At 45.9% G+C, this 23,629-nt stretch overlaps 2 protein-coding genes across 3 annotated transcripts in view; one reads left to right on the top strand and one right to left on the bottom strand.

The window, feature by feature from the left end:
- The window catches only part of osgep (O-sialoglycoprotein endopeptidase), a 27,191-nt gene extending 7,453 nt beyond the window's left edge, over positions 1-19,738 (bottom strand). Inside the window, exons 1-9 of one of the 2 annotated variants that reach the window (XM_069941113.1) lie at positions 19,407-19,733; positions 17,992-18,115; positions 17,344-17,463; positions 16,473-16,648; positions 13,750-13,845; positions 13,035-13,084; positions 12,505-12,583; positions 11,851-11,916; positions 10,800-10,890 (exon numbers count right to left, since the gene is read on the bottom strand). In XM_069941113.1, coding sequence (XP_069797214.1) covers positions 10,800-10,890; positions 11,851-11,916; positions 12,505-12,583; positions 13,035-13,084; positions 13,750-13,845; positions 16,473-16,648; positions 17,344-17,463; positions 17,992-18,115; positions 19,407-19,427 — 823 coding nt within the window. In that variant the 5' untranslated portion in view covers positions 19,428-19,733. Of the gene's footprint in view, positions 1-10,799; positions 10,891-11,850; positions 11,917-12,504; positions 12,584-13,034; positions 13,085-13,749; positions 13,846-16,472; positions 16,649-17,343; positions 17,464-17,991; positions 18,116-19,406 lie in introns of both variants that reach the window. The other variant, XM_069941114.1, reaches the window with a different exon arrangement.
- Positions 19,215-23,629, top strand: apex1 (APEX nuclease (multifunctional DNA repair enzyme) 1). Its single transcript, XM_069942541.1, has 4 exons — positions 19,215-19,812; positions 20,082-20,290; positions 20,723-20,915; positions 22,624-23,629. Exons 1-4 carry the CDS (start codon positions 19,215-19,217, stop codon positions 23,136-23,138), a joined length of 1,515 nt encoding a protein of 504 aa, XP_069798642.1. The 3' UTR covers positions 23,139-23,629.

Below are 23,629 nucleotides of genomic sequence, written 5' to 3'. Positions count from 1 at the left end.
AGGAAATTTTTATGGAGAGGGGGGAAACCAAGGATAGCACTAGATAAATTAACAGAATGGTATAAACAAGGAGGCTTACAATTGCCAAACTTTAAAAATTATTATAGAGCCGCACAATTAAGATACCTATCAGATTTTTATCAAACAAGGGAAAAACCAGACTGGACGAGATTAGAATTAGATAAAATAGGGGAAAAGATACCTGAACACATATTATATAATTGGATGAAAAATTGGTACAAAATAGAACTTCTCCAGTATTACATCATCTCCTCAATATTTGGAAGAAGATTCATGTAGAAAGAAATAAAACAAATTATCAATTACCAAAACTAATATTGACGCAAAATAAGTTACTCACTTTTACAATAGATAACCTTTCCTTTAGAGAATGGGAAAAAAAAGGGATTAAACGAATAGAAAATTGTTTTTCAGGAAGTAGATTCTTATCCTTTGAACAAATGAGAGATAAGTACAATATAACTGGAGATACAGCGCTGGCATATTACCAATTGAGATCCTACTTGAAGGATAAATTAGGAAGCAGTTTAAGTTTGCCAGAGGGAAGTAACCTTGAATATGTGATTACAGATACAATGTTAATCAAAAGATTTATAACAAATATGTATATTAAACTGCAAGAAAAGGAGAATGAGGAAACAAATGGTAAAATTAAACAAAAATGGGAACAAGATTTAAATATAAAGATAAAAATGAAACATGGGAGAAATTATGTTCTGGAACGATGAGAAATACAATAAATACGAGGCTACGTATGATACAATATAACTGGTTACACAGACTATACATTACAACTCAAAAGTTAAATAAATGGGACCCAACAGTATCTGATAGATGTTTTCGATGTAAAAAAGAAATGGGAACAACAATTCATGCAATCTGGACATGTGAGAAAGTAGAAAAATTTTGGGAAGATCTCAATCAGATATTAAATAAAATAACAGAAAACAATATACCAAAGAATCCAGAGATCTTTCTCCTAAGTAACATAAAAAACAAAGAATTTGGAATTGATTTGGAGGATGCACAAAAAAGATTTGTTAAGATAGCTCTAGCCGTAGCAAAAAAATGTATTATGTCAACCTGGAAATTGGAAGATAATCTGAAAATACAACAATGGTATATAGAAATGAATAAATGTATTCCATTAGAAAAAATTACATATAGTTTAAGAAATAATATTGAAATATTCGAACAAATATGGGAGCCTTACATTAAATACAATAGCGAAAACCTACCGGGGACAATCATTACCTAAGTTGATGGAAGGAGAAGGAAAGAAAAGAATGGACTCAGTAGAATTTCTGGTGTATTTTTGTTGAATAACAACATTGTCTGACTGGTTTAATGTATCCTAGATTGTATACCTAAAATGGATGGGAGGGGGTGGGTGGGGGGGTGGCTTGGGAGGAGGGATGGGGGGGTGAAAATGTCACTGTATATGTGTGAAAAAGAAAAAGTGTGTATCATGGCTAATGTGATTTATGGTGTGAAAAATAAAAAATTAAATAATAAAAAAATAATAATAATCTCGATGAGGGAATTGGATGTAATATCTCCAAATTTGCAGACGACACTAAGCTAGGAGGGGTTGTGTGCACTGAAGAGGGGGTCAGGAAGCTCCAGTGTGATTTGGATAAATTGGGGGACTGGGCAGATACATGGCAAATGCACTTGAATGTGAATAAATGTGAGGTTATCCACTTTGGTAATACAAACCGGAGGGCAGATTACTATTTGAATGGCAATAGATTGGGAGATGGGGAAGTGAGAGACCTAGGGGTACTTGTGCACCAGTCACTGAAGGCGAGCATGCAGGTACAGCAGGCGGTTAAAAAGGCAAATGGTATATTGGCCTTCATATCAAGAGGGTTTGAGTATAGGAACAAGGATACCTTACTGCAGCTGTACAGGGCCTTGGTGAGACCACACCTGGAGTATTGTGTGCAGTTTTGGTCACCTTATCTGAGGAAGGATGTTCTTGCAATGGAGGGAGTGCAAAGGCAATTCACCAGGCTGATACCTGGAATGGCAGGAATAACTTATGAGGAAAGATTGCACAATTTGGGATTGTACCCGCTGGAGTTTAGAAGACTGAGACGGGATCTCATAGAGACATAAAATTCTGGCAGGACTGGACAGAATGGATGCGAAAGGGATGTTTCCAATGGTGGAGGAGTCCAGAACCCGGGGCCATAGTTCGAGGATCATAGGCAAACCATTTAGGACCGAGATGAGGAGGAATTTCTTTACCCAGAGGGTGGTGAATCGGTGGAATTCATTGCCACAGAGAGCAGTAGAGGCAGGTTCATTTAATATATTTAAGAGGGAATTAGATATATTTCTTCAGTATAAGGGAATTAGGTATTACGGAGAGAAGGCAGAGACGGGGTACTGATTGAATTGAGCCGAATGACCTACTCCTGCTCCTATCTTCTATGTTTCTATATTTACCTTTAATTCTGACAAAAACATACAAAATTCCTCTTTTGAAGGCCTCCAACACCTGGCCAAGGACACCTTAGCCAGAAAACAATCTGTCCCAATCCACACTTGCCAGATCCTTTCAGAAACCACAAAATTGGTCTTCCTCCAATTTAGAATCTCAAGCCAAGAATCCAATTTAGAATCTCAAACCAAGGACCAGAATAATCTTTGTCAATAATTATCTTTTTTTTTGTAATTCTTTATTTATCACACTATGAACCATATCAACCAAAATATTTACAGATGTATCTCTTTAAATACACAGTGACATTTTCTCTTTTTTCCTATCCCTCCCTCCCTCCCCCTCTTTCCACACCCCTCCAAAACCAGTTAATATTGAACATATAAAATACAATAAAACAGCATCTTTATACAAAAGGAAAACAAACAAGAAAGACGTGTCATCTACTTATACCCATTAAATCTGATTGAGGCCGGCTCTCTCTGTTATGTTCCATGTATGGTTCACAGATTTGTTCAAACAATGTAACTTTGTCTTTTAAATTATATGTAATTTTTTTCCAATGAAATACACATTCATTTCCATGTACAATTGCTGTATTCTCAGGCTCTCATCCATTTTCCAAGTTGACATTAAACACTTTTTTGCTACTGCTAAGGCTATCATAATGAATCTTTTTTGTGCTTTATCCAATTTGAGACCTAATTCTTTACTTCTTATGTTATTTAAAATAAATATTTCTGGATTTTTGGATATGTTATTTTTTGTGATTTTATTTAATATCTGATTTAGTTCTTCCCAAAATGTATTCACTTTTGTACATGCCCAAATTGCATGTATTGTTGTTCCCATTTCATTTTTACAGCGAAAACACCTATCCGATATTGTTGGATCCCATTCTTTTAATTTTTGTATCATACATAACCTTGCATTTATTGTATTCTTCATAGTTCCAGAACATAACTTTTCCCATGTTTCATTCTTTATCTTTATATTTAAGTCCTTTTCTCACTTTTGTTTGGGTTTATACCTTATTTCATCATTTTCTTTGCCTTGCAGCTTAATGTATATATTTGTTATAAATCTTTTAATTATCATTGTGTCTGTAATCACATATTCAAAGCTGCTTCCTTCTGGTAACCTCAATCTGTTTCCCAATTTGACCTTTAAATAAGCTTTCAGTTGATGGTATGCAAACATTGTGCCATGAGTTATTCTATATTTGTCCTTCAACTGTTCAAATGTTAATAAATTATTTCCCAAAAAACAATTTTCTATTCTCTGGATTCCTTTTCTCTCCCATTCTCTAAAGGAAAGGTTATCTATTGTAAAAGGGATTAGTAGATTTTACATCAATAGCATTTTTGGTATTTGGTCATTTATTTTTTTTCCTTTCTACGTGTATCTTCTTCCATATATTAAGTAAATGATGCAATACTGGTGAGCTATTGTATTGCACCAGCTTTTCATCCCACTTATACCTTTTCTCCTATTTTATCTAGTTCTATCTTAATCCAATCTGTTTTTTCTCTTGTCTGGTAAAAATCTGCTAAATACCTTAATTGTGCAGCTCTGTAATAGTTTCTGAAGTTTGGTAACTGCAAACCACCTTCATTATACTTCTCTGTTAATTTATCTGTTAATTTATCTAGCGCTACCCTCTGTCTCTCCCCCCCCCCCCCCCCCCACTGTCTACAGGAATTTCCTTATTATTCTCCTTAATTCAGCAAAAAATTTCTCTAAGGGAACTGGTAATGATTGAAATAAGTATTGTATTCATGGGAGCACATTCATTTTAATGCAGTTCATCCATCCTATCAATGTTAGCGGTAGTTCTTTCCAATGTTCTAAGTCTTCCTGTAATTTCCTTATTAATGGCTGATAATTTAATTTGTACAAGTAGTTTAAGTTATTGTCTATCCTGATACCAAAGTATTGGGATTGCTTGTGTTTGCCATTTAAATGGAGGTTCTTTTTTAAGTTCTGTATAATCCGCGTTACTGATTGGCATCACTTCACTTTTATTTACTTTGACCTTATACCCCGATATTTCTCCATATTCCTTCAGTTTCTTATGTAATTATTTTATTGATTTCTCTGGTACTGTTAGGTATACTATGATGTTGTCTACAAATAAGCTGATTTTATACTCCTCCTTTATTTTTATCCCTTTTATTTCATTTTCCTTTCTTATCAGCTCTGTTAATGGTTCTATTGCTAATGCGAACAATGAAGGGGATAATGGACAGCCCTGCCAAATTGATCTGCTTAGTTTGAACTGGTTCGATACATATCCATTTACCACTACCTTTGCCAATGGTCCATTATATAATACTCTAATCCATTTATTTTTCTGGCAGATTGAATTTCTGTAACACTTTAAATAAGTAGTTCCACTCTACCCTGTTAAAGGCTTTTTTTGCATCTAAAGCAACTGCCACCATTGGGTTTTTTTTATTCCCTTGAGCTGTATGAATTAAATTAATAAATTTACAAACATTGTCCGCTGTTCGTCTTTTCTTGACAAATCCAGTTTGATCTTGTTTTACTATTTTTGGTACACAGTCGGCCAATCAGTTTGCTAATAATTTTCCTATTATCTTATAATCTGAGTTAAGTAAGGATATTGGTCTATATGATGCTGGTGTTTATGGATCCTTCCCTGTCTTAGGTATTACTGTAATTATTGCTGTGTTACATGAGTCTGGCAAGTTTTGTGTTTCTTCTACCTGATTCATTACTTCCAGGAGAGGAGGAATTAATAACTCTTTAAATGTTTTATAAAATTCTATTGGAAATCCATCCTCTCCTGGCGTTTTATTGCTTGGCAGCTTTTTTAATATATCCTGTACTTCCTCATTTCAAATGGTTTTATCAGTTTGTTTTGTTCCTCTTCTTGCAATTTCAGCAGTTCAATTTTAGCTAAAAACTCTTCTATTTTATCATCTTTCCCCTCCTTCTCAGTTTGGTATAATTGTTCATAAAATTCCTTAAAGTTTTGATTAATCTCTGTTGGATTATATCTAATTTGTTTGTCCTTTTTCCTTGACGCCAATACAGTTCTTTTAGCTTGCTCTGTTTTAAGTTGCCAGGCCAATATTTTATGTGTTTTTTCTCCCAATTTGTAATATTTTTGCTTTGTTTTCATTATGTTCTTTTCCACCTTGTACGTTTGTAATGTTTCATATTTTATTTTTTGGACCACCAATTCTCTTTTTTTTGTATCATCCCTTTTCCCGATTATATTCCTTTTTCATCTTAGTTCCATAGCTTATTATCTGCCCTTTAATGAAGGCTTTCATTCCATCCCATAGTATAAGTTTATCTTTAACAGATTCTGTGTTTATTTCAAAGTAAATTTTAATTTGGCATTCAATAAACTCTCTAAATTCCTGCCTTTTAAGTAGCATGGAGTTTAACCTCCATCTATATATTCTTGGTGTGATGACCTCCAGTTCTATTGCTAATAGCAGAGGTGAATGATCTGAAAGTAGTCAAGCTTTATATTCAGTTTTCCTGACTCTCCCTTGAATATGAGCTGACAACAAAAACATATCAATCCTTGAGTATGTTGAGTAATATGAATATTTCTTCTCTTTTGGGTGCTGCCTCCTCCATATATCCATAAGTTTCATTTCCTGCATTGATTTAACCATAAATTTGGTTACTTTATTCTTTTTGCTTATTTTTTTTCCCCCAGTTTTATTCAACATTGGATACAAATTAAGGTTAAAATCCCCTCCTATCAATATATTTCCTTATGTATCTGCAATCCTCAAAAAAAATCTTGCATAAACTTTTGATCTTCATCATTAGGTGCATATATATTGAGCAAATTCCAAAATTCTGAATATATCTGACACCTTATCATTACATACCTCCCTGCTAGATCATTATTTCCTCCTCTATCTTGATTGTTACATTTTTGTTAATATGGCTAAACCTCTAGCTTTTGAATTATATGATGCTGCCGCTACGTGTCCTACCCAGTCTCTTTCAATTTGTTCCACTTCAGTTAGATGCATTTCCTGCACAAATGCTGTATCTATTTTTTTCTTCTTTCAGTACATTTAGTAGCCTCTTCCTTTTAATTTGGTTATGTATTCCATTAATGTTTATAGTCATAAAGTTCTTTGTTTTCACTTCTTTTCTGCCTCCTTGCCACCTCCATCCCTTTTTTCCATTACTGTTCTTTAAGTTTTCCTTTTTCATCTCAATATATAACACTTAAAACATGAAATACCCCAACAATCCCCACAACCAATAACCCTTAAACCCCAAATGAGCCCCTCCTCCTTAGATTGCCCCTTGTCGGGCAACCACAACTCCCTTTTGTATTCGGTTTGCGAACTTACTCGCAAGCATCAACTGATTTTGCAGTGACTGTTATCCTCCCATCCCCAACCACCCCCCTGAGAACACTATTTTCCTAAACATTTAACAAAGCTCTCTATTTTTTCCCCCCTTCTTCCCCTTCTCTTTTCCATCTTTAAATCTTTATATATACATTATCTTTACTTTATATTATTACATATTTTTGTTTAATTTCTTGCCGGTCTTCCTTCTTGTCACTCCTCCTTCTCTCTTCTCCTGTCCTGCAAACGTTCAGCAAATTCTTGGGCTTTCTTTGGGTCCGAGAACAGCCTATTCTGTCCGCCAGGGATAAATATTTTGAGTACTGCTGGATGTCTTAATATAAAGTTATAACCTTTCTTCTGTAAGATTGTTTTGCCGTATTAAATTCCTTCCTCTTTAAAAGTTCAAAACTTATGTCCGGGTAAAAAAATATTTTTTGTCCTTTATATTCCAACAGCTTATTGTCTTCTCTAACTTTATTCCTTGCCTGTTCCAGTATGTTCTCTCTTATCATATATCTTAGAAGATTTACCAAAATGGATCTCGGATTTTGATGTGGTGGCAGTTTCGGTATTAGTGCTCTATGCGCCCTTTCTATTTCTTCATGTGAATCTGTCATTCCCAGCACCTTCGGGATCCATCCTTTCATAAATTCCTTCATATCTGACCCTTCTTCACCCTCTTTCAGGGTGTTTATGTTGTTTCACCTACTGTAGTTTTCCAATACATCAATTTTTTGTAACAATAAATCTTGTGTCTCCTTAGTATTTTTTTCACCCTCATCCAACTTCCCTCTCAAATCATTTATTTCCATTTCTACGAAAGCTTCTCGTTCCTCCACATTTTCTACACTTTTCCCTATTTCAGTCATGACCAACACTAAGCTTTGCATTTTGTCTTCAGCCCTTTTCATTTTTCTTTTGATTGAACTATATTCTAATGATCGAAATTCTTTTAATGACCTCATTTGTTCTTCAAAAAAGACTTTATCTAAACTTTCTCCTTCTATTTTACCTTCTTCTTTCCTTTGAAGATCTTGGTCTTCTTCCTCCTCTTCTGTGTCTGTATCTATGTCTGTGTCTTCTTCTCTTCTCTGTATCTGTGTATCTTCATCTCTGAGGAGCTGCTTCTGCGTCCTTGATGAGCCTCCATCTGCTGGAGCTCCTGCTGCAGGTCGCCCAGTCGCCTTTCATCCTCTTCCAGCCCTTCATTCCCTTTCTTACCGCTTTTCTGATCTTCTTTCCTGCTTGCTACCCCCAGCTGAACGCCCCAATGCTGGGCGTCTCTCAACTGGCCGTTCCGCAGCTGGCCGCTCCTCAGCTGAGATCCCCCTCCCATCAGCATTCACCTTTTCTTTTGCCTGCGCGCTCTTCACGCATGCGCAGTTGCACACCTTTGCTTGGCTCAGAGCCATTTTTGAAGTCAGGAGGTCACTGCTCCTCCTAGGACTGACTTTCTGAGATCCGCCACTCCTCTCCATGGTGGCTCCCTGCTCCAATGTGCAGGTAAGGCCTTCTTTTTTCTATGTCATTCTTACTTTCTCTTTTTTGGGTTTCATCTCCTGGGTCTTCTTTGTAACTTTATCTTTTTTTTCCTGTATTTTATATTTATTTGGCTCTGTTTTTTTCAAACTTTTTTTTCCTTTTCTCTGGAGAGGGCTGGTTCTACTCGACCAGCCACTACTCCATCATATGACTCGTCTCTGTCAATAATTATCTTAAAACTAATGGCATTATGATCACTGGACCTAAAGTGTTCTATTATACACACTTCCATCTCGTTTCCTCATAGGAGATCCAGTAATGCTTTCTTACTCTCAATATACAGTATTGATTTAGAAAACTTTCCTGAACACATCTGACAAACTCAAACCCATTCAGCCCTTTTATAGTATGAAAAGTCTCAGTCAATAGGTGAAAAGTTAAAATCATTTATTGTCAAAACCTTATGTTTTCTACAGCTGTCTATCTCTGTACAGATTTGCTCCTCAGATTCCCACTAACCATTGGGTCATCTATAATACAACCCGATGAATGTGTTAACACCATTTCCATTTCTCAATTCCACCCATATAGTCTCAGGAGACGAGCCACCTAGTCCAGTGGTTCTCAACTTTTTTCTTCCCACTTACTTACCACTTTAAGTAATCCCTATGCCATTGGTGCTCTGTGATTAGTAAAGGATTGCTTAAGGTGGGATGTGAGTGGGAAAGGAAGGTTGAGAATCACTGCTCTAGACCCAATTATTACTGAAACATTTTGCTTGAGAAATATTATCACTGGCCCATTTCCTTTGCAGTTATGAAACCATGCACATAACAAGTCATTTGGGTACGATTAAAGCAATGGTTTTCAAACCTTTTGTTCCACCCACATATGGCCTAAAGCAATCCCTGACTAACCACAGAGCACCAATGGCATAGGGAATACTTAAAGAGGTATGTGAATGATAAGAAAAAGGTTGAGAACCACTGCACTAGTTTTTTCCTGTTCAAGTACTACAGTGGCATTTTTCATAACCAGCAATGCCAGCCCTCCTCTTTCATTCATTCCCATCGTGTGTGAGACAATGTGACATTGAGCAGCCAGTCCTGCCCCTGCAGATCTCACTATTGGCCACATTGTCCTAATTCCACATGCTGATCCATGCTCATCATGGGTCTTGCCTCTCATACTGACACTCACCAAATACCTTCCCCTTCCACTGAATTCCAAAGAAGCCACTACCTAACCCCCAACCTCACCTCTAACCTTCAGTCTTTGTTCACCAATAATGAGTACATGGAACTGCGTACAGTACATCCGGTATGGTCTGACCCAAGGATACAGAAAAGGAAACTGTGCACGGTGCCCCTGGTGTGAGATAAGGAGACAGGAATTGACCATAGTGCTGCCGGTGTGGGATACAAAGATGGGAACTGCGTACAGTGCTCCCGGTGTGGGATACGGAGATGGGAACTGCGTACAGTGCTCCTGGTGTGGGATACAGAGATGGGAACTGTGTACAGTGCTCCTGGTGTGGGATACAGAGATGGGAATTGTGTACAGTGCTCCTGGTGTGGGATACAGAGATGGGAACTGTGCACATTGCCCCCGGTGTGGGATATGGAGACAGGAACTGTGCACATTGCTCCTGGTGTGGGATACGGAGATGGGAACTGCGCACGGTGCACCCGGTGTGGGATACAGAGATGGGAACTGCGCACATTGCGCCCGGTGTGGGATACAGAGATGGGAACTGTGCACATTGCTCCCAGTGTGGGATACGGAGACGGGAACTGCATACAGTGCTCCCGGTGTGGGATACGGAGACAGGAACTGTGTACAGTGCTCCCGGTGTGGGATACGGAGATGGGAACTGTGTACAGTGCTCCCGGTGTGGGATACGGAGACGGGAACTGCGTACAGTGCTCCTGGTGTGGGATACGGAGACAGGAACTGTGTACAGTGCTCCCGGTGTGGGATGCGGAGACAGGAACTGTGTACAGTGCTCCCGGTGTGGGATACGGAGACGGGAACTGTGCACATTGCCCCCGGTGTGGGATACGGAGACAGGAACTGTGTACAGTGCTCCCGGTGTGGGATACGGAGACGGGAACTGCGTACAGTGCTCCCGGTGTGGGATACGGAGATGGGAACTGCGTACAGTGCTCCAGGTGTGGGATACGGAGACAGGAACTGTGTACAGTGCTCCTGGTGTGGGATACGGAGACAGGAACTGTGTACAGTGCTCCCGGTGTGGGATACGGAGACGGGAACTGCGTACAGTGCTCCCGGTGTGGGATACGGAGATGGGAACTGTGCACATTGCCCCCGGTGTGGGATATGGAGACAGGAACTGTGCACATTGCTCCCGGTGTGGGATACGGAGATGGGAACTGTGCACATTGCTCCCAGTGTGGGATACAGAGACGGGAACTGTGAACGGTGATCCCAGTGTTGTCTGACCCAGCCCTGCCCCTTGACATACGTACATCCTACCCCTCCAACGATGAGCACCTCCTCTGAGCCACAGTGCGCCATCGCTCTCTCTGTTGTCTCCACCAACATGGCAAACACAGTTTCCTGGAAACACACATGGACATATACAGATCCTGCTTCAACCACAGTCACACCTGAACCACAGTCAACCATCTTACTCACTACCCAATGCCCTGACAATGAGCAGTGATGGAGACATCGACAGCGCTTTTAGCCGGTCTCAATCCATCCCTCGTACCCCGACCACCCTCCGTCCCTTGACACCCCCCACCATTCATGGAGTGTTCTACTCTCATACCCCCAGATCCCTCTGTTCCTTGACACTCCCAACCATTCAGAGGACGCCCTACGCTTCTAACCCAAGATCCCTCCATTCCTTGACACTCTTCCCCATCAACAGTGTGTCCCAGCTCATACCACAATTCCCCCCATCCCTCATGTTCTGTCCATCATCAATTTATCCCAATCCATCCTTAGCCTCACCCTCCACTGTCCAAACATTATCCAAGTAGATAGACAGCTGGGGATTGGAATCCAGACCCTTACGCCCACAATGTTTCTGCCAGACACCTGCCCCTTGGTGTCAGGTCACCCTGAGCACTCCAGCTCTGTCCTCTGTCCCGTGACACAGGGTAGGGAAGGTCCCTGCCTCCAGTCCCACGGACCAGAGTCTAATCCCCAACCCCACTGTTGTCTGTGTGGAGCTTTTATGTTCTCGCCGTGCCTGCCTGGGTCTCCTCCCAGAGTCTCTAGGTTCTTCTCACCTCCCAGTCGTGCAGGGAGATGGGATCAGTCAAGTGTGTGAGTGAGTGGGAGAGTGATGGGGCTGAGGCCAACGGGCTTGGAGAGTCCATGGGGCTCAGGGCACCGAGAAACTGATGCTGTCATAAACAGATCAACTCCCATATATCTCACTTATTGTTAAGGCCACACCATGTCTTCACTGTTCATAATTACCTCCTCCTTTGGAATATCTTCAGCTCATGATAACGGCCAGTGAAATGCTAGTTGTAGAACGCTCCCTCTGGGGCCCCAATGACTCACCTGCAGAGAGTAGCAGAAGTCCTCGGCTGTCCATTCCCCGCCTGCTAACAGAGTCCCAGCGGCATCCTAAAACACAGGCCCAGCATCAGACATTGGCAGAAGTTCCACCTGACGCCACAACTGCAGGGGGTTGGGTCTCCGCCTGACACTACAACCGCAGGGTGACTGGAGTCGCAACTGTAGAGTGACAGATCTGTGTGATGCCATACTACAAGGGAACAGGGTCACTGGCTGACACTAAGGTGTAGGGAAAGTTTCCACGCCATCAACAGGAACAACAGGCACACAGTGCCTGAACCAGACACTGAGCGAATTAACCATCACTTGTCTCCATGTAGCACCATCACTCATTTCCCACTGAAAACCCCCTACCTCCCATTTCCCTATGACCATGTAACACCCCCTTCCTTCCATTCCCTCCCCACCTCCCTCCCACCACACCCGTATCCTGCCCTCCATTACACCCCCTACCTCCCTCCCTCTGCTCCCCCTTACACCCCCCACCTCCCTCCCTCTGCTCCCCCTTACACCCCCATTTCCCTCCTTCCCTGATACACCCCCACCTTCCTCATGACATGGCCACTGTGAGACAGTGATGGGCCAACGGTGCCCCCACAGGCACACACAACTATCCATGGATCCATTGACTCCTACCTCAATGTAGGAGAGAATTCCTGAGAAGGAGACATCCATTCCTTTTACGGTATAGGGCAGGTCCACAAACCTCCGGCCCCTGGAACCGAGGAGAGTCCATCAGAGGGATTGAGGATGGAGGGCAGAGTTCACCAGGGTTCATGAAGTACGAGTCACGGTGTATAGGAGCAAGAGTCATGGGGCCAAGGTGTATGGGGGCAGGAGTCACAGTGCACATTTCCGGGGGTTACGATGCATGGGGTAAAAGGGTGCACAGGGGCAGGGGTCATGATGCACAGAGAAAAGGGTGCATGAGAGCGGAGGTCAGTGTGCATTGCAGAATGGGTGCATGGGGACAGGAGTCAGGGTGCACAGGAGGGTTCGGAGATAAGTGAACACAGAGACCTCGCAAGGACAGGGTGCAGGAGGAGGGGAGGAATCTATGTCAGCAAGGGGGAAGTTCAGGTAGGAGGGTTCACAATCATGAAACATAGAATGAGGCTCTCTGCCAAGGTCAAAGTAACTGGTAACATGATGCACTGGGATCTCACCGTTTGGCCATCTGCTCGATGTTGAATCCTGGGCTTGGGTCGTTGGAGATCTGAGGTGTGAGAGAGGGAAAGAATGGGGGAGAGAGACAGAGTGGGTGGGGAAGAGAGATTTGGGGAGTGGAGGAGAGAGAGGGGCGAGAAAGGAGGGAAGAGAGGGTCAGATATCATACTGTGTTATCCTCCCCAGACCCACAGCCCCACCCTCAGGATCAGGGGTTGTACTGGCCCATGATTGGTGGACAGTGAGGGGTTTTTGGGGTCAGTGGAGCCAGTCCAGCTCTCCAACTGGTGGCAGGTTGGACGCAGACGGGGAGGGAGCTACGGGGGGGGGGGAATTTGAGGGATGAGGAAGGAGGGGAGGGAGGGAAGAATGAAGGAGAGGGGGAGGAGTAAAGGAAGAATGGGATGGAAGAAGGGGGAGCAAGAGAGTGAGGGGAGGAGGAAGAGGGGGAGGGGTAGGGAAGGTTGAGGAGGGGAGAGGTAAGGGTGTAGGAGGGAGGGGAAAGGCAAGAGTGAAGGAGGGAGTAGGGGAGGGAGAACAAGGGAGGCAGAGGTTTCAGGAGGGAGTGAAAAGGAATGGAGGGAGAGAGGGAAGGGTGAAGCAGAGAGGAGGAAGAAAAGCAAGGGGGGTGAAAGGTGAAGGAGGGGAAGGGGTCAAAGAGGGAGAGAGGGAATGGGGAGGGAGGGTCCTGGGGCACACCTGATATTACTATACCTTCAGTACTCGGGCAAACCGGTCCAGACAGTTCCCCACAGCAATATCAATGGTCTCTCCAAAAATCCGATACCGGTGCTTGGAGTAGGCAATCACCTGTGAACCAGGAGAGGTGAACATGACTCCTGGCCCTAATTCCTGCTCCTTCAGTGACTCCCACCCCAAGATCCCTCAGTGACCCCCAACCCCAAATCCCTCAGTGACTCTCTACGCCAAATCCCTCAGTGATCCCTAGTTCTCTCATTGATCCCTAACAATCACAGAGAAACGGGAAGTGCTGCATTTTAGTAGGATCTACACAGTGAATGGTGGGGATCTGGGGAGTGTTGTAGAGCAGAGGGATCCAGGAGTACAGGGACATAGTACCTTGGGAGTGGTGTCACAGGTAGACAGAGTGGCCAAAAAGACTTTTGCAGCATAAGTCAGAGTACCGAGTACAGAGCCAGGTTACAGTTGGATGTGACGATGAGGCCCCCCCATTTGGAGTGTAGTGACAGCTTTGGTCACTATGCTACAGGAAAGGGGTAGTCAAGCTGAGTTACGAGGATAATTCCAGGACTCAGGGGCTTGAGCTATAAAGAGAGGTGGAGCAGGCTGGGGCTTTATTCCTTGCAGCAGAGGTAATCTCACAGAGGTGTACAAAATCATGAGAGGAAATAGATTGGGTGAACTCAGAGTCTTTTGCCCAGAGTAGGGAAATCAGTAACCACAGAACATGGGTTTAAGGTGAGGGAAGGAGATTTAAACAAAGGGTATGGGTGTATGGGTCAGGCAGCCAGAGAAGGTACTTGAGGCAGGTACTGTTGCAATGTTTGAGAAACATTTGAATGGATAGGATGGTTTAGAGCAGTGGTTTTCAAACTGCCCCCTAAATTCACATTCCACTTTAACTATTCCCTATGCCATAGGTCCTCTGTGATTAGTAAGGGATTGCTTAAGGTGGGATGTGGGTGGAAAGAAAAAATTTGAAAACCACTGTTTTAATTGTACCTCATTGACTCGTTATGTGTTTGGTTTCATAACTCCAAAGGAAATGGGCCAATGACAATTTTTCTCAAGCAAAATATTTCAGTAACAAATGGGTCTAGAGCAGTGATTCTCAACCTTCCCTTCCCACTCACATCCCACCTTAAGCAATCCCTTACTAATCACAGAGCTCTGATGACATAGGGATTACTTAAGGTGGTATGTGAGTTTAGGGGGGACAGTTTGAAGACCATTGGTTTAGAGGGACAGCAGCCAAACTCAGAGAGGTGGGACAAGTACTTGGAGGCACATGACAGGATAGGCCAAAGCCAGTATGGTTTCCTTAAGGGAAAATCTTGCTTGATACACCTGATTGAATTATTTGAAGTTACAAGCAGGCTGGATAAAGGAGATGCAACAGATGTTGTATATTTGGATTTTCAGAAGGCCTTTGACAAGGTGCCACACATGAGGCTGCTTAATAAGACAAGAGGCCATGGTATTACAGGAAGTAGACTAGAGTGGGTAAAGCATTGGCTGATTGGTGGAAAGCAAAGAGTCCGAAGACAGGGATCATATTCTGGTTGACTGCCTGTTGTGAGTGGTGTTCCACAGGCGTCGGTGATTGGGTGCTTCACTTAATGTTGTGTATTAATGATTTGGATTATGGAATGAATGGCTTTGTGGCCAAGTTTGCAGATGATACGAAGGCAGGTGGAGGAGCAGGTAATGTAGACAAAACACAGAAGCTGCAGAAAGACTTAGATTAGGATAGGCAGTGAAGTGACAAGTGAAATGTCATGTCGGAAAATATACGGTCATGCACCTTGGTAGAAAAAACTAAACGGGCAGACATTTGAAAATTGAAAATGCCCAGATACAAAGGGACCTGGGAGTCTTCGTGCAGGATACCCTGAAGGTAAACTTGCAGATTGAGTTGGTGGTGAAGAAGGCAATGCAATGCTGGCATTCATGTCAAGGGGAATACAAGGGCAAGGATGTGACGTTGAGGCTTTACAAGGCACTGGTGATAACTCACTGAATATTGTGGGCAGTTTTGGGCTCCTCATTTAAGAAAGGATGTGCTGACGCTGGAGAGAGTTCAGAGGAGGTTCACAAGGATGATTCTGAGAATCATGAGGAAATATGAGGAATATTTGAATATTCCTCATATTTGACAGCTCTTGGCCTGTACTCATTGAAATTTAGGAGAGTGGGGGGGGGGGAATCTCATTGAAACATTTTGAATGTTGAAAGGCATGGACAGAGTAGATATAGAAAGGTTGTTTCCCATCTGGAAGAGGCCACAACATCAGCAATGAAGGACATCCGCTTACAGCAGAGATGTGGAGGTGGTTGCGGAGGCTAGGCCATGGGGATTATTTGAGGCAGAGATTGATAGGTTTTTGATTAGCTGGGCATCAAAGATTATGGGGAGAAGGCCAGGCAGTGAAGCTGAGTGGGAAAATGGATCAGCTCATTATTAGATGTCAGGGCAGACTCGATGAGCTGAATAGCCTATTTCTGCTTCTATGTATTTTGATTATTGTGTGGGTGGAACATTTGGACAGCCTGGGCAAGCTGGACCAAAGGTCCTGTATCCACACTGTATGGCTCTGTGACCCCCCCCCCCCCCAGTCACCCTCTGTGACCCCCAGACTGGGGGATTTCCAGGTCACACACCTCCGCCGAGACTAGGGATTTCTTGGCTCACAGAACGCTGCTGGGACCAGGAGTTCCCCAATCACAGAACGTACCTGTGTGTTGCCTCCACTGACATAGAGGACGGTGGGATTTACTGCACCCGTCACCATCCTGCCCATCTCGATGTGTCCAACACAGTGATTTACCCCCAGCAGAGGTCGATCCCACAGCTGAGACAAGGTCCGAGCCACAATGGCCACACAAACTAGGGGCGCTCCCATTCCAGGCCCTGTCATGGTGAACCAGTAGTCAGGCCAGCAGGGACGCAGCGCAAGAACCTGCCTCACTCCACATCACGCAACTCCAGTAATCTGCCACCCCATTCACTCACACACATTCCCCCACATGAGCCCTCCTCCAAATCACCTCTACCTCTCCCCAAATCCACCACCACCCACATCGAAGGAGATAGAACATCAAGGCCTTTCAGCCCACGATATTGTGTTAATCCATGTAACACCACAACAATCTAATCCTTCCCCCCTCACACCCAGAACCCCCTTTTTCTTATATCCTTGTGCCTAATGTCCCCATTATGCCAGCCTCCACCACCACCTCCAGCAATGCATTGCAGGAACCCACCCCCGAGCCAAAAAAACTTACCTCTGTCATCTCCCCTGAACTGAACTCCACTCAACTTAAACAGATGTTCTAAAGTATTAGCTATTATCACCCCAGGAAAAGGCGCTGATTGTTCGTTCACCTGATCCTAGATTCTCATCACCTTTAACACACATCAAATAGGCCACCTCTCATCCTTTGTCACTCCAGAGAGAAAAACCCTAGGTCCGTCAACCTTGCTTCATGAGATGTTCTCCAATCCAGGCAATATCCTGCTAAATCTCCTCCACATCCTTCCCAAAGCATCTACATCCGCCTGTAACGAGGCAACCATGACTGGCCGTGTCCTTGCCCTTCAATTACCTTTAGTGTAAGCAACACAATCAATCTCCTCCGGCTTGATGCCAGCCTGGTCCAAGGCTTCAGCTGTCAGGTCCAGTACACAACCCCGGTGGTGCCTGGCAGTGTCGCTCGGCAAGAAACCTTCAACACATCACTGCATGTTATCCTATCCAGCCTGTAACGCACTCCTGGGGATCTATTAATCAATATTTAAACCCCAACGCAAACTCCTGGATCAGATTCCAGCCTGTAACCCACTCCCAGAGGTGTTATTCAATATATAACCACACCTCCTCTCTCACCACCCCCCCCCACCCCACCTTCCCTGAAGCCCTGGATCACATCCCTGCCTGTGACTCACTCCCTTGGATCTGTTATTCTTTACATTCACCTCCCAAACCCTGGATCAGATCCCAGCCTGTAACCCACTCCCAGAGATGTGTTATTCAATATATAACCACACCCACCCCCCCACCACCACATTCTATACATACTCCTCCTGAACTCTGTATCCATAGCCAGCCTGTGACCCACTCCCGGGGATCTATTTTTCTATATATATATATATAAAAAGTCCCCCAACCCCTGGATTCAATGCCAGCCTATTACCCACCCAGGGAATCTGTGAAGCTGCTTCCACCAGACAGTGACTCCACTACCTGTGCCTACCTTGCCCTGGAGGGGTGATGTATGTCCTTCTGGGATTGGACAGCACTTTTCCATCTTGGACAATTCCAACACCAATCTTGTTGGCACTCCCCTCAAATCCAATAACAATTGTCATGGCAGCTCCCTGGAGATTTAGAGTATTAACAAACAAAGAGATCATCACATCTGTCTATCATCATCTTGTTCCATCCATCTTGATGGCCTTCGTTGCTGCAGGGGTTGAAGAGCAGGGAGGAGATGCAGCAACTTCCCCCAGAGAAATGGGAGCAGGTCTCCTGACCCAAGGGAGGATTGACTGACTCTGTCTCCCTCCCCCCGCACCCTACTCCCATCAGAGAGTATCCATTCTCCCCCTTCCCCTCATCTCTCTGACTTCCTCCCTCCCGATCCTCCCTCTCTATCAAACAGCTCCCCCTCAGCCCTCTATGCCTTTCTCCCCAACAGTTCTCAGTTCCTTTCTCTTCTCCCCTCCCCCTTATTCACCTATTACCTGCAATGTGTTCCCACCCCTCCCCCTCACTACACCTTTCCCTCCCTATCAGAGAGCTACTTAAGCCCTCTTCCCATCTCACCCTTTCTCTGGCTACCCATCCCCTCCCGTCCCTATCAGAGAGCTCCCTCAATCCTCTCCCCCTCCCCTCCATCTGTGCGATCTCTCAGCCCTGTGTCCTATTCTTTCCCAGCTCATTTTACCTGACAACTTTATCTACTTCTTACCTGTGCTCCTCCCCATTCTCCACCCCACATCTTTTTATTCTGGAGTCTGCTAGATTCCCGTAACACTTGAAGTGAGGCTCAGGTCGAACCGTTGACCGCCTTTCCCTTCCCCTGCATGCTGTGGGTTTTTTTCTTCAGCACTTTTGTGCCCTGTTCTCAACCCCAGCGTCTGCAGACTGTTTGGTTCACCAGCAGAGATTGAGCAGGTTCGTTCTGGAGATGAGGGCTCAGTCCACAGGGGGAGATCGAGTGGCCTGGGATGGGACTCGCTGGGGTTCAGAAGAACGGGGGGGGGGGGGGGGGAATATCTCACAGAGATGTCTGAACTTATGGGAGGGGTGGATAAGCTCGAAGCAGAGAGATTGTCGCCACCACTGGGTGGAACCAGAACTGGGATCACGGTCTTGAGATTCGCAGAATAGGTTGTGACGGAGACGAAGAGGGACTCCTTCACGTTTCTGAGCTGCTTCCTCCCACCCTCACCTCCCCTCCTTCTTCCCCAGTCCATGTCACCACAACCCCCCTTCTCATTCCCTATCCCCCACCCCCGTCACCCATCCCCTCCTCGATCATCTCTCGACACTCCACCCATTCTCACCACCCTCCTCCCCTCTTCCTTCCTCCACAATCACACCGCGTCCCCTTCCTTCTCCATCCCTCCTTTCAGTCCCAAGACCGCAGACACGCGGCCCACTTACCCCCCCAGACCCGGGGCGCATTCACGATCGTTCGCTACTCCGGTTCCGGGTGGACACGCGTGCGCTGTCGCAGGAGGGTTCCAGGACACGTGCGGGGCGCGATCATTGGAGGGTCCGGAGTCATGGAAAGGGGTCGCTGTCTTTGGAGGGTCCGAAGACACGGGAGAGTGTCATATCCGGAGGTGGCCTGAGGGTGGCGCAGTTGCCGGAAGTGACGTAACGGCACTTTTTTCGGGAGTGTGTGCACCCAGTGTCTGTCGGTGGATCCGGCTCCTCCACCCCGCGTGGCCGATTCACGGTGCCCAACTGCCGTTGCAACGTCCGTTCCTGTACCGGTCCTGCTTCTCCAGAGACAGTTCCTCGTGCTGCTGCAAGATGCCGAAACGACAGCGTAAAGAGGAGACAGGTGACCGGAAGTCAAAACAACACGAGGCCGGAAGTTTGGGCAACCGTCCCGGGAGAACCCCCATACCCCGGAGGGGAATCCCCACATCCCACCCCCACATTTTGAGGCAAATCCACACATCCCAGGGGGAACCCCCAAAACCAGGGAGTATCCCGCACCCCTGGGGGACCCCCCACATCTCTAATCCCATGGGAACCCCTACATGCACCACGTTGTTAAACTACTAAAGATTAATCAGATCTCTGTTGATGTTTGTGAATTTTCGCTAGAACCTGCCAACAAGAAGGTGCGCAAATCGAGCAAAGCCAAGGACAAGGCCAAGGACAATGATGAAGCCCCCCCAACCCCTAGCCTGGGCGCAGACTTCCAGGACACCCCTGATCAGCTGCTGACCAACGACGGCAAGAAAACCAACTTCAAAATCTGCTCCTGGAACATTGATGGTCTCCGGGCCTGGGTGAAGAAAAACAGTCTGGAGGTGAGTTTGTTGAATATTGTGTACGAGTATTGTGAACTCAATACTGGGTATGTGTGTGTGTGTGAGAAAACAGCGACACTGGTGTGGGTGGGTGCGTGTGTGTTTAAGTAAACTTACCCACACGTGTGTGTGAACCTAAGAACACTGGGGCTGTGTCTGCATAAACTTACCAACCTTTGGGCAATGTGTGAGCGCGTGCATGTGTACTCACCAACACACCTTTCCTCTCCCTTCCCTATCTCTATACCTCACCATCTCTCTCCTCACAACCCCTCTTCCACCATGCGCCCCACCGTCTCCCCACCCTCCTCACCCTCAGTCTCCTTCTCTCCCATCAATTCCCTCTTTCCTTCCCTCCCCCCCCCCCCATCTTGCCCCCACTCCTCTTTGTGCTGGGCCCTGGACCTGATCACAGCCTCTCTCCTTGTGCAGTGGGTTCTTTCTGAGAGTCCAGACATCCTCTGCCTTCAGGAAACCAAGTGTTCTGAGGATCAGCTGCCCCCAGAAGTGAGTGGCCTGTCAGATTATCCTCACCAGTACTGGGCATCCTGCCAGTCCAAGGCAGGCTATGCTGGTGTGGCGATGATGTGCAAAGCAAAGCCTCTGCAAGTCACCTTCGGAATTGGTGAGAACTGGCCTTGTGACCCCCTCCCTCACCCCTCCCCTTACTCTCCCCTTCCCCTCCTCGCCACCTCCGTTTGCCCTCACCCTTGTCACTTACACTTATTTCACTCTGCCTCCCTTCTCACACCCACTCCGCTTGTCACCTCTCCTCCATCCACCCTCCTCTCCACCATGTCCCTTCGAGTTCCTCCCTCTTCTTGCTCATCCATATCCTTCCTGGAATTAGTACAAACCCGCCGTGGGATAGGCTCTTTGGCCCATATGTCTGTACTGTCCCCGATTATGCCGAAATTAAACTGACCCCCTACTGCATGCACATGACCCGTGACCCACCACTCCCTACAGACTCAAAACTCTGACCAGAGGCCTCTTCAACACAACTGTTATGAAGTTTCATGAGCTTCCCCTCATTTAAGGTAGCATGTTATTGAATAGGAAGAAGTTCAGAGGCTTCCTGTCCAATAACTCAGGTGATTTATTGTCTATTCACCAGTATATGGCCTGAATTAGAGGGGACAAGTGATGGGGGGGATGTCATACAAACTTGAGTTGTTTCCTCTGAAGTGTTGGAGGCTGAGGGAGGTTTATAAAAAGATGGAAAGTCAATAGGGAGGATAGTTAGAATCTTTTCCCCACGGTAAAAGCCTCATATGCCAGAGAAGGTGGAGAGGGTGTTTAAGATGTGGAGAGTCAGGTTTATACTGGGGGGGGGGGGGGGGGGAGGTCTGGGTCTGGAATGAGATGAGCTGTCAGGGGCAGTGGGAGAAGCAGACAAAACTGTCGTGTTGAGTTGGCTTCCAGACAGACTCCTGAGCCTGCAGGGAGTGGAAGGACACGGGTCACATACAGACATCAGGGGGTCAGTTTGATTTGGGCTTTGGGGCAGCACAGACACGAGGGCTGAATGGCCTGTTTGCTGCTCATTGAACTTTGAAGTGACCCAAGAGTTGGAGAACTCAGATTCAGTGTGAATCTGACCAATGCAGGATCAAGGGCAATGTCACCCACTGGAGGGAGGAGAGATTGGGGTGGGGGTGTGAGGGGGAGATAGTCCAGGGGAACAAACTGAGGGACAGATCAGTGGTTGAGGAGTGGCAAATATTTGAACACCTGGTCACCCAGCTGGAGGAAGGATGTTGATGAGCTAGAGAGGGGCCAGAGGAGATTCCCCTGGATGTTCCCGGGACTAAAAGGGCTCAAGGTACAAAGAGAGGCTGAATAAGATTGGATTGTCAGAGGCTGAGGTGGGGACCTGGAGGTTTAGAAACTCAAAGAGTTTGGATCAGGTGGAGAGTCACCTTCTCTTCCCCAGGGTTGTGGAGTCAAAAACCAGAAGGTCCAGGCTTAAGGTGAGGTTTAAAAGTGACTTGAGCAGCACTTTCTTCACACAGAGGGTGGTGGGAGTATGCCAGAGGAAGGGGATGAGAAAGGGACACTGACACCATTTAACAGACATTGGGATGGGTTTGGGGAAGGTTCAGAGAGAGACAGGGTTGAAGACAGAAGGTTCGGAGGAAGGCGGGGCGAAGGTCCAGAGGGAGGCAGGAGCAGAGAAAGGTCCGGAGGGGGGGCGGGGAAGGGTCCGGAGGGGGGGGGCGGGGTCGGGGAAGGATCAGCAGGAGGTCGGGGCGGGGACGAATTCACGGCAGTGGGGGTGATCTGAGGATGAATAGGTCTCGGGGGATCGGTGACTTTAGTTCTGTTGGCAGGGATCGAGGAGCACGATAGTGAAGGACGGGTCATCACAGCAGAGCTGGACCGGTGTTACCTGGTCACTTCCTATGTGCCCAACTCCGGGCGTGGGCTGGTGAGGCTAGAATACCGTAAGACCTGGGACGAGGACTTCCGTGCTTATCTGAAGGGGCTGGAGAACAAGAAGCCGGTGGTTTTGTGTGGAGACCTGAACGTGGCCCACCAGGAGATAGACCTGAAGAACCCCAAGACCAACAAAAAGAATGCAGGCTTTACGGTGGAGGAGAGGGAGGGCTTTGGCAAGCTGCTGTCCCAAGGTCTGGTGGACAGTTTCCGGCACCTCAATCCCCAGGTCCCCCATGCCTACACCTTCTGGACCTTCATGGGAAACTGCCGGGCCAAGAACGTGGGCTGGCGCCTTGACTACTTCCTGCTATCACAGGCGCTGCTACCTCACTTGTGTGACAGCAAGATCCGCTCCAAGGTGCTGGGATCCGACCATTGCCCCGTTACCCTACTGTTGGCCCTTTGAGACCCTCTACTGACAACTGGGGTCCCACCTTTCCCAGAGGAATGGGGTCCACCCATCCCCATCACCTGGGTCCCACCCTTTGAGGAATGGTATCCGACCCCTCCCTCCCCTGATGAAAGAGGTCGGACTCCTCCCAGGGGATGGAGGTCTGTTCACTACTCTGTAAATTAGTGAGCCCCCCCACCCTGGGTTGAATTTTAGGGTGAGGGATCATGTGAACTTTAAACTGGGCATAGAATCCCACTCTGGGTGAGATTTGGTTATGTGTCAAGTTTGACCTCAACCTCTTTTATGCAAGTTTTTTTTTAATGTAGTTTCAGCCATACCCATTTCCAAGCTCCCAGGTCCCGAGCTAAGGCCTAGTCTGAGCAGGGTTCACCACCAATCACCCTGGGGATGTGTGACCAGGTCTCTATCCTGTGAGGTAAATCCCAGGAGTTTGAGAATGGAATGGAATTGTGTTAACTCTTAATAAAACTTAATGAACAGGT

This window comes from Narcine bancroftii, chromosome 5 (genome assembly GCF_036971445.1).
Source record: "Narcine bancroftii isolate sNarBan1 chromosome 5, sNarBan1.hap1, whole genome shotgun sequence".
Taxonomy (NCBI): Eukaryota; Metazoa; Chordata; class Chondrichthyes; order Torpediniformes; family Narcinidae; genus Narcine; species Narcine bancroftii.
The sequence above is the reverse complement of the archived record's forward strand: the minus strand, read 5'-3'. Positions and strand labels throughout refer to the sequence as shown.

What these genes read in the sequence shown, in the direction of transcription:
- apex1 (XM_069942541.1), top strand. Translation starts at nt 19,215, where the DNA reads ATGTCACCACAACCCCCCTTCTCATTCCCTATCCCCCACCCCCGTCAC. An exon ending in ACAGCGTAAAGAGGAGACAG is followed by an intron (nt 19,813 to 20,081) that starts GTGACCGGAAGT and finishes AATTTTCGCTAG; the next exon opens with AACCTGCCAACAAGAAGGTG. An exon ending in GCAAGTCACCTTCGGAATTG is followed by an intron (nt 20,916 to 22,623) that starts GTGAGAACTGGC and finishes TTCTGTTGGCAG; the next exon opens with GGATCGAGGAGCACGATAGT.